The 11,148-nt window shown below is 34.2% G+C and overlaps 1 protein-coding gene across 2 annotated transcripts; it reads left to right on the top strand.

Moving 5' to 3' along the window:
* The first annotated feature begins 5,192 nt into the window (after positions 1 to 5,192).
* On the top strand, positions 5,193 to 11,148 carry LOC125214879 (uncharacterized). 2 transcript variants are annotated; one of them, XM_048116085.2, is made up of 8 exons: positions 5,193 to 5,552; positions 6,083 to 6,397; positions 6,472 to 6,731; positions 7,580 to 7,721; positions 7,815 to 8,186; positions 8,288 to 8,419; positions 8,709 to 8,837; positions 8,948 to 11,148. In XM_048116085.2, the coding sequence occupies exons 1-8, from the start codon at positions 5,487 to 5,489 to the stop codon at positions 11,033 to 11,035; spliced, it is 3,504 nt and encodes a 1,167-aa protein (XP_047972042.1). In that variant the 5' UTR covers positions 5,193 to 5,486; the 3' UTR covers positions 11,036 to 11,148. The 2 variants fall into 2 exon arrangements, with proteins under 2 accessions (XP_047972042.1, XP_088924953.1); XM_089068827.1 differs by having other exon boundaries at positions 5,532 to 5,552; positions 6,083 to 6,158.

The following is an 11,148-nucleotide window of genomic DNA, read 5'->3' as shown; positions in this document are numbered from 1 at the left end:
TATACTACTACCATATAAATGAATATAAAAAAATTAACGTGAATAAATACAATCGTAATGTGTTTAGATATTTATAGTACTGAGAACTACGTACAGACTCATTATTTTATGATTATTTATCTAAGATTAAATTATGAGATTTTTTAGTATGAGAAGATGGTTACGTGCCATTATCATATAATTATTTATGTATAGGATTAAGTTGTGAGATTCAATCTTAGAAGCAAACATCACACAATACATATTTAATCATAGAATATAATCTTTTATATCGAGCCGGCTGCGTTATGTATTTTTATTAAAATGATGAAGCATATTATGAATGGAGAAAGATATATGGGTTTATGACTTTATGTGATCGATAAAAGTGGTGACTGGTGAGCTATATTGGAAAAATACATGATGCACTTAATGTACCGTTCAATTTTTTCTTATTTTCTTTTTATTTTAATTTTTTAATTGAATTTTGTTATTATTCCATTAAGAAGTTAAAGGTGATAACTTAAAAAGTATTGTATACAGAGTTTCAAATAATTTTTAATTCTGATATTTTATGATATCCTGCGAGTGAGAGACATGTATGATAAGGAATTTCCATCCAATATTTGGAACGAGTGAGTCAGTGATTCGAATATTTTCTTATTCATTTAATTATTATCGGAGCTTTATAAATTAATATTGTGAGCAGGTTTGTTTAGTGTACATATTCTTGCCCCGTTATCATAAAATGTGTTCATGATTGAGTTGTTGATTAAAGTGGGGTTGATAGGAGTATCATTTTTAAGTAAGCTACATCGATCCAGCCGTGGCTTAAGACAATGCATATAATTAATTGAACTTAACTCTTATGGTATAAAATTATTAATTATGTTGGAAAATCTAATTTCAGTATTAACATGATATTATTAATTTTCCCTAAAAAGTACTACTATAAATATTTAGTTTCTTGCGTAAGGTGAGCCTCGTAAGTCGTAAGTAGTAGGTTGGGTTGGAATTTTGCAACTCATCCCACCGACAAGCTCCAATAATTGACTGAGCAGGTCATTAGTCATATGTTCCCACCAAATAAACAAAAAGGAAAAAAGCATTGCAAAGAATAAAACTTTTACTGTAATGAATATTTATGAGTAGGATAAAGTATGGTTTGAGTAATTATACTATTCGATTTTTAACATACTAAATGACATCTTCAAACCATAAAGCAAGAGGAATGAAAACGAGTAATATTCTTTTTTAAACAATTAAAGTGGTCTCCTCAGTTATTTTTTCCTTTGGAGGTGATCTTTGACTCACTTTTTCCCTATTAAGTTTCTAACCCTTATTTTACTCACTTTTCCCTATTTTAAGCCTAATCATTCTTCTCGTTAGGTCTTTTTGTGTTTTATGTCCAACTATATTTCGTATTTTATGTACTTGTGTCCATTTTATTTACTAAGATTGTGAGAATTGTATCTCGTTGGATTCTATCATCTATCATAATCTAAAGTGCAGATTGGGTGAAAAGATTTTGATGCCCTTTTCATAGAGAAAATGAAAAAAATGGAGTGTCATTCTATCCAAAAACAATTTTTGAAGGCAAAAACAATTGACCAAATAATGGTCCAATAAAAATGCTAGCTTCTTTGAAGAAGTTCTAAACACATTTAAATAGTGCACTATGATTAATTTCTTTTTTTAATTAAGTTATAAATTTATATACTCCTATTAATTAGCTTTATAGTTTGGGTTAAAACTGGAATTGTGCTATAGAGTTTAGTTTGCCTTCTCTTTATTTAGGTTAAAATTGAGATTTAATCCTTTAATACAATATTTTTTCTCTGAATTAATTCACAAGCTAAACGACAACACAAATGAGTAATGTTTACAATTTTCATCCTATATTTGCTCAATTAAAGTTTTAAATTCTTATATTTTAATTCGCCTCTAATTAATTAAACAATACTACAAAGTTTATAGATTAAATTACGATGAAATTATATATATTTCAAATTAAATCTAACTTATAAAGTTTGTATTACTTCTTACTATAAAGAGTAGTGTAAATTGTCACATTATTCATAATAAATAAGATGCATAAAATATTATCGTTATTTTAAGTGATAATTTACTTTTTATACGTATATGTGGCGGGAAGTAAGAAATTTATTCTTTTGAATATAAAAAATTCATTTAGTTTTTGGCCATGTATATCAAGTTATGCTTGGTCTGAAATTAAACGGAAGAAATAGATTGTCAACTAAAATGTGATTATTGAATAATACAAATTTTCTAACTTGACTTCTCAAAGAATTTTTAAATTTTAATTATTTTAATTATTCATATATTTAATGTGGATATGTTTAATATTCCATACATACTTTTTAAATTATTTTTTTTAAATTAAACTATTAAATTTATATATAAATTTACCTTTCATTTGGATTAATGACTTGCATAGCACTGTCAAGAAACATCTTCAATCACACATATTTTCTTTATTTGTATATCTTATTCTAATTAATTCATACTCTTTGATCATTAGTCACACATCTTCTTTTTGTCATTAATTTTATTATTTTTATTCCACTTAGATCATAAATAAAAATTGCACGTTTTATTTGTTAGGGAGTAGTAAATTTTTTATTTAGAGTCACAACGAAAAATAAGTGAGAAGATTTGATCAAGAGAACCGAAAAAAAAAATGTTTCTGGTCTAGGTCGAGACGATTTTCAAGTAAAAAGAAAAGAAAAAACCAAAGAGTGAGGGATAAAAGATTAGAAAAAAATCGAGAAAGTAGGCCTTTGGGCCAACAATAGGAGTGGTTACTTGGTCATTTGGTGGGATAGTATCATAGTTGGGTCACGAGTTTGGGGTTGTCACGGTCCTCTCTAAATATCCCACAAAGGAACAAAAATAATATTCAAATTTTATTAAATTAATTTGGAAAAATATTATTGGAATATGCATGTTTTTCATCAGCCAAACAATATTGCATTGATTTCCACCGCTTTTAACTAAGTGGATAAATATGACTAGATTAATAGTTTTATTTATAGTAATATAATAATAAAAAAAAGGTAAATATTTGTTGAGGCATTGCTTGATTTATTTGTTTTAGTTCCACATGCCATATTTTTTTCCTTTCTAATCTTGATATGATAGTTTATATTACTATCTAAGACCATTAATCCGCATTATCAATATTAAAAAGGCTAAGAAAGAAAATCAAGGCCCGGTTATAATGAGGCCGATATGCCCAATTAATTAATAAAGTTAAAGGACATTAATTAATTATGGAATTGTTTTCTACTAGTACTAACTACACTACGTTATACCCCTGTTATGCCTAAATGCATCACTCCACCTCTTATTTTCATTTTATTAATTTATCATCTTCTATTTTATATACACCACAATCCACATGACTAAAACTAGCGTAGGCACTAAGCGCATATGCACGATGCTCATATTCTCCAGTCCTCTGCCTCATCTGGCGTGTCCCTCACCGCGTCGCCTCCATAGCCTGCCGCCGTCTCCTCCCTACTTTAACGTCCCGCCTTCACCATCGCACCATCCAATATAATCGAGAGAGGAAGAGAGAGACATAATGTCTAGCTTTATTTAAGACTACATTTTCCTGTCAAAACTGTGTCAGATGACATCCCAAAAAACTGTCACTTTATATATTGATAGATTTTGGGTCGGATTCCAGTTTAGTACCCGCGCAATTGCGCTCATAGTGAGTGCGTGGTCACAAGAATGGGTCTCTACTTACATTGTCCAAGTAATTGATTTGTGTCGTATGCTATTTTTGTATTTAGAAAATATTAAAATATCATCGATTTTTATGTATCAATATACTCTATACTCCCATTTGTGGTATTAAATATAGTATAAAGCAATGGAAACACAACTTTAAAGTAATAGTTGTGAATTCGGTAAAAAGAAAAAAGGAAAAAGAAAAGAACAAGAAAAAGAAAAGAACAAGAAAGATATCTTGAAATACAGAAAAGGAATCAACTCAAAATTTTACTGCTCAAACTTGAACATGACAATTTGAAATCTAAACTAACTTTTACTAGAACTTCATTTTGATTGTTAAAACGTAGTACTAAATAAACGTGAATGTGGTCATCATTTTCAAAATCCAAATTAGTAATAAAAATGATGTCCACACAATTTACTCATTTAAGTGTAGTAATTTGACATCATTAAATATAAATTATACTACCAATAAACGTTATTCTTTTAAAGAAAATAATACTGTGTCCCTATATTTTTAGGTTTAACTTTTGTTTGCAAGTTAACTTCATCAATAGAGTTATAGAGATATGAGCCATTATCTTAAATATTCGCTACATACATGTATGTATAAAGAATCATATAATCCTAAGCAACCTTCTAAAGCAACTTATTCTTCATAATTTCACAAGTCACCTCAAAAAATAAAAATAAATAAATATTAAAGACTCCTAATTTCCTACACTCTTCGCATATATCCTCATATCCGCAAATAAGAGTCTCATTTCTTTTTGATACATGTTCTAAGACAATATTAACATTAGCTGGTGAGAATATAGACTCACTTATATGCATTAATTTTAAATGAAATGTAAATGAAATTAGTTATTGGAATATAAGAGCCTACGTACATTTATAGTAAAAATAATCATGCTCTTGCCCACGGATGAACCGAAATGGAAAGGGGGGAGGAGGGTTAATTTCAATTTACATACAAAATGTTTTACCAATGTTTCAATTGAGTACACAATATTTTAAGTTAACAAATATCGTACAAAAAGTTTGATCAGTGTTACGAATTAGTACATTCCATCTAAAATCACTAACACTATTACTTTTTCTTACTTTTCTCCAAATTATGCCATAAAAAATATGATTTTATTTCTCTAAATAATACCTTATGCATTGCCATATGGGCATTTTATCAAGCAATGAATTCACATTTAACTTTCAGCTAATATTTGCAGCTAATTTTAGAGTGGAAATGATGAAAAATAAGAAAAAGTAACAATGTTAGTGATTTTTAGACGTAATGTACTAATTTGAAACACTAATCAAATTTTTTGTATGATATTTGTTACCTTAAAACATTTTGTACTCGATTGAAACATTTTATATGTAAGGTGTAATTATTCCGGAAAAGGGAGTAAGTAAATAGTAATCGTAGTAAAAGGTATACAAACACCCACACAAAAATACAGAGCCAAATTACGCCACCAAAACCCCCTCTCTTGTGTGTAAATACCTAAATTGGAATTCATCGCCTGACAACAATCTCATTGCATTTCTCAATCAGGAACACACAGATACGATTCTATACGAAGAAGTCGTTTGCATTGCTTCTCTACTGATACGGACTTCATTTGCATATCCGCCTCTGCGGCCGCCTTAATTTCTTCTTTCGCCAATTGCTCTGGGTGTTTGGAGGGGATTTGGCTCCTGGAAATGAGGATTTTTGGCTAGAGGAATCGATATTAGGAGACAGAATGCCTGGGATGGTGCAGAAGAATAATGTTTGCGGCGGTTCTAATTATCACAATCAGCTGCACAAGGTATTATCAGCTAATGTATATGCTAGTTCGATATGAATTTAATTTTAAACCGGTTTAATGTGTTTTTTGCCAGTTTTGTTGACGGTATGGGGTGAGTTCAGCTTCAGTATTTTGTTTAGGAGGTTGTAGGGTTAAATTGGATATGATTGAGAGTTGAATTAAATGATTCTGGCAATGCTATATGGATGTCGATTCCAAATTTTACTTGCACTTGTTCTATGTTTGAATTCACTCTCTTTTGGTGGGGGTGAAACAGTTGTTGAGCCTAAGGTCACATGATAGTGTTTTTGTACTGATTGATAGTGTTTTTGCATGCATTTGCTGCATCAATCTGTTTGAAAATTCAAATGCCCCTATTGGTGCTTGATCATACGCTGTTTAATTCAAGTAATGCCTTCTAGATTATACTAGTCATGTTCAAATTCCACGAGTATAGTCTTTTTTTGTTCATTTAGGCCCGTCATTTCTTTGCTTGATTTGTGATTCTCATCTTATTCTTAAGTTTCTTTCTTTTTATATTTTTCATGCAGTTTTGGTGTGAACTGTCAACACAAGCTCGGCAGAAACTTATGAGGATTGACAAACAGACACTATTTGAGCATGCTCGTAAGAATTTGTACTGCTCTAGGTGCAATGGGTTGTTGCTTGAAAGTTTTTTACAGATTGTTATGTATGGAAAGTCTCTACAGCAGAACTGTGGCAACTTGTGTATTGATAATGAGTGCCAAGATAATGTGATAGATCCGTCTATCCATCCATGGGGTGGATTAACCACTTCCAGGGAAGGGACATTGACGCTTTTGGACTGTTACCTTCACTCAAAGTCTTTGAAGGGTCTCCAAAATGTAATTGTCAATTTCACAAAGTTTTGTCTTCTTTAGTGCAAACCTTAGGCTTAATTACCTTTAATATGAATCAGGTATTTGACAGTGCACGTGGAAGGGAAAAACAACGCAAGTTGCTCTATCCTAATGCATGCGGAGGAGGTGGCCGGGGATGGATAAGCCAAGGAATTACGGGATATGGTAAAGTACATGTAACAAGAGAAACATGTGCTCTTCACACTGCTAGATTATCAGTGGAGACATTGGTCAACTTTTGGTCATCCCTTCGAGCAGAGACTCAGCAATCTCTTCTAAGGATGAAAGAAGAGGACTTTATTGAAAGACTCATGTTTAGGTGTGCCACACTTTTTCTTTGTTAGTTCGCTATTTACTGGTTCGTGTATGACTATAACAGTATTAAACAAATGTAAAGACGCCAATCGGTGTTCATGTTGTAAAGATATAATGTCTTTTCTAGTTTTCAGTTCCCTGGTTAATACCTTGTCTCTACTCTCCATTGGACAAGGAAGTGGCGTATAGCTTATGGAGTAGAAATGCTAGTGAATAGATTATAGATGTCAGAATGGCTGTGTAATATGTTCATCTTCATGAATCGGGTAAAGCTAGCACAGTAAGATCTTTAGACCCTAGGCTAACTCATTTGTTTTGGTAGTACACAACATTTAAAGAATAAATTTATAAAGACCAACTTAGGGTGCCATAGTCAGCCTAAATGAAAAAAATATGGTATAGATTTGTATATGTATGTCTTATCTCATCTTAATATTCAACCAAAAGATTAGTTGGAGTTCTCATGCTTGACAGCAAATATCTTCTAGCTCCTACCTTTTTTTGTTGATTATTAAACTCATAGTACTGGAAGTTAGTCCGGTTTCTTCTTAGCCAGGTATTTATGTCAATTCTAAAGTAAGTTTCTAAATCTTTATTGCTACACGAGATGTTTCAGCGTATATAAATTGGTGTTAAGCAGTAAAGTTGTCTCATGATTAAATTTGTGGCGATCATTTTCAGAATATCAGGGAATGGTGAGTTTTGTTGTGATTTTATCATCTGACTAGTTTCTTCACGTTTTAGCCACACATTCATTTGAAATAGGTCAATGAACTTCTTATTCAATGTTGGTTCAAGGACAACCCGATTTGAGTTCATTTCTGAAGAAACTTCTGAACTCCTTTTTCGCAGGTTTGACAGCAAAAGGTTTTGCAGAGATTGTCGAAAAAACGTGATACGTGAATTTAAGGAGCTAAAAGAGCTGAAGCGCATGAGAAAGGATCCTCGCTGTACCAGCTGGCTTTGTGCAGCAGATTCTGCCTTCCAATATGAGGTGCACAATCGTCTGGATTGTCTATCATTCTTTGGGAATTTGATATCCTGTTCCTACAATACTTAATGATGCATCATCTATTTCAATTCTCAGGTTTCTCATGATACAGTTCGAGCTGATTGGCATCAAACATTTTCAGATGCTTGTGGAACGTATCATCACTTTGAATGGGCTATTGGAACTGGAGAAGGAAAATCTGATATCTTGGATTTTAAAAATGTTGGGCTGAGAGTAAGGGTTCAAGTGACTGGGGTAGATCTAAGTGGTCTGAGTGCTTGCTACATAACTCTAAGGGCTTGGAAAATGGATGGACGATGCAATGAACTGTGTGTGAAAGCTCATGCTTTGCAAGCGCCGCAATGTGCTCATTGCAGGCTAGCTGTTGGTGATGGATATGTAAGAATTATAATAGGGGGAAATATCAAAAGATTCTTTGAGCATGCAGAGGAAGCCAAGGAAGAAGAGGTTAGCAGAAGATTTGCTTGATGTTTTCTTTTCCACACTTAGTTCATTCCTGCTAAGCCTGTTCCATCCCTGATATTGTGATTTATAAATATCCTTTCCAGGATGATGACTCCTTGGATAAGGATGGAAATGAGCTTGATGGTGAGTGCTCTCGTCCCCAGAAACATGCAAAGAGTCCTGCACTTGCTAGAGAATTTCTCCTAGATGCTGCAACTGTCATCTTCAAGGAACAGGTATGTTTATTATGCTTATTTCTCTTTCCTTACGATTTTATGTTTTGAAATATTTGCATGCAGTTAGAATTCTCTGTTTCCAACACGAATGATCATTTGAACCTTAAGCAACTACCTTAACTTCACTAGTTTTCAAGCTGTATTATTGTAAAGTGAAGTATAATTTATAAATTAGTTTCATCATGGAGTAATACATGTTTATGAGCTTGTTTAATGTTTAAAATTTCTTTAGTGGATGTACTTGTTATTAGCTCTGTGAAGTTTCCTAACTTGGCAGGTGTTCCTGCAGGTTGAGAAGGCTTTTAGGGAGGGGACTGCCCAAAAAAATGCACAGAGTATATTTGTTTGTCTTGCTTTGGAATTGCTGGAAGAGCGTGTGCATGTGGCGTGCAAAGAAATCATCACTTTAGAAAAGCAGGTGCTTTCATCTGCAATATTTAGTCTGCAGCAATTATCTATCTAGTTTGATTTTTTTTTTCTTGAGTTTGGATTGACTCTCACTTTTTCCATTCAATTCTCTATTTACAGATGAAACTACTTGAAGAAGAAGAAAAGGAGAAGCGTGAAGATGAAGAGCGCAAGGAGCGTAGGAGAACAAAAGAAAGGGAGAAAAAGGTGCGCAGAAAGGAAAGAATAAGAGAGAAAGAAAACAAAGAAAGGAGATGTGCTGAATCGAATACAGATCCTGTGGCTCTTGATACTCGAAATGAGGCAGAACCTTGTTCTGATGATGGTGTCAATGTTGAGAACACCAGAGATTGTACTATGGAAACAGGGGAAGCTGCCTCCCTACCCAGTCCTTTGTTCCCTGACATTCAAGATGAAGAATTTTTTATGGATTACAGTTCTCCAAATGTGGAAAATCACCTTGAAGATATTTTGGAAGAGGAATCAGGAATTACCAGAGATTTTAAGGCCTCTTTGCCATATAATCACTGTAGGTATTCTCGCAGGAAACCAAGGTTACATAAAGATACTGAGCAGGATTTGACTTCAAAGTGGTCTGATAGGAGAAAGGGTTCAGCAATGTCAGAGAGTGAAGTCACTACTGGCAAGTATGAATCAAGAATTCATGCTGATGGTTTTTATTCCACTAGGAGCAATAATTGCTTCGATAAGCAGTTAAGAACGAATGCTGCAAAGTTAAATACTAGATATGATCCAAAGTTGAGTGAAAAACTTCAGTGTAGAGTAGGTGACCGATGTGATTCCCATGTTTGTAGTTGTAACCATCCTAACGACTATCGAGCAAGGCCAGAGTCGCATACGATGAGATCAACTGGAGAGCCTAAATATGAGAATAAGTTGGAGTCTTGTGATATTTCAAAATCATATCATCGAGGGAAGTGCACTCAAGTTGAGTGCGCGCGTGAGATTAATGGACAAGTTAAAGCCAAAGTCAATTGTGGCAACTCACCTGTTACAAAGAAAGTCTGGGAACCTTTGGATTCACAAAAAAAACTTGCTCAAAGCAACTCAGGATCTGATGTTGCCTTGAAGCCCAAAGTTGAAACTACTGAATCTGATCAAGTTACTGAATCATCTGGTACTGCTACTTCGTGTCAATTGACAGATACTTCGATTGAAACTAATACTGAGGACGATGAACTGGGGGACTTCGCAAAGTCTGGAAATGGTACTTGCACAGACACCGAGAAAGGACTTTATTCAATGAAGAAGTCCGAGAATTACATTAAGGTTGAAGAACCAGAGGATGGGGAGTTATATTTCATGGATAGACCTCCACTCAGGACAGAAGGGTCATTGCTGAGCAGATCTTCCAACTCCCGCAGCTGCTCTTCCTGCCTCAGTGAAGGCGACAGCAATACATTCTCCTTAAACCACTGTAATCTGGAATCAACGTCCACATCAGATTCAGAAGAGTCTAGCCAAACCTCTGAGGGAAGAGAGATGCTGCATGAAAGTAGAATTACTGAGTGTCACAAAGTTGTGGACGATCGGATTACAACTAGAGCACATGATTCTAACAACCAGGAACTAGCTTCTTTGAGCAGTTTGCCTGCAGAAACAGCCATATATTGCAAGAACGGGAAAGCAGATGCTGGTGTGGATGCTCAGCCTCAAATCGTGCTTCCCACTATGATGCAGAATCAGAGCTTACAGTATCCCATCTATCAGGCCCAAACAATGGCTTATTACCATCAAGCTCCAGTCTCTTGGCCAGCCAACCCTACTAATGGATTAATGTCCTTTCACTACCCCAATCATTACTTATATCCCGACAGGTTTGGGTACGACTTGAACACAAATGCACAGTTGATGCAGTATGGGGGCTTACAGCATCTCCCTCCGCCGCTAATAACTTCTGTTCATATGCCTGTTCTCCCCACTGTGGCTAATGTAGTCTGCACAAAGGATTACAACATAGATTCGTCAGTTGCAGAGGATAACAGGTGTGAGAAGAGGAGTGATGAATTCTCTCTCTTCCATTTTGGTGGCCCTGTAGGATTCAAAACGGAGGAGGCTGTCACCTTGAAAGATGGACGAGGTGGTGATTCGTCGGAGAAGAGCCCCCATCCCTGCAATGCAAAAGAGTCCATAGAAGAATACAATTTGTTCGCTGCCAGTAATGGCATAAAGTTTTCTATTTTCTAATTTATTGTGGATTTGTGATACAAGGAAGCCTGAGTGTGTAAACAATAATCCTTCTCTGCAAAAGATATATGGTTTTTATTACATTATATATTGATTTTTTTATTAGCTTGTTA

This window comes from Salvia hispanica, chromosome 3 (genome assembly GCF_029641045.1).
Source record: "Salvia hispanica isolate PSC_SH4W2 chromosome 3, Shi_PSC_v1, whole genome shotgun sequence".
NCBI lineage: Eukaryota > Viridiplantae > Streptophyta > Magnoliopsida > Lamiales > Lamiaceae > Salvia > Salvia hispanica.
The sequence above is the reverse complement of the archived record's forward strand: the minus strand, read 5'-3'. Positions and strand labels throughout refer to the sequence as shown.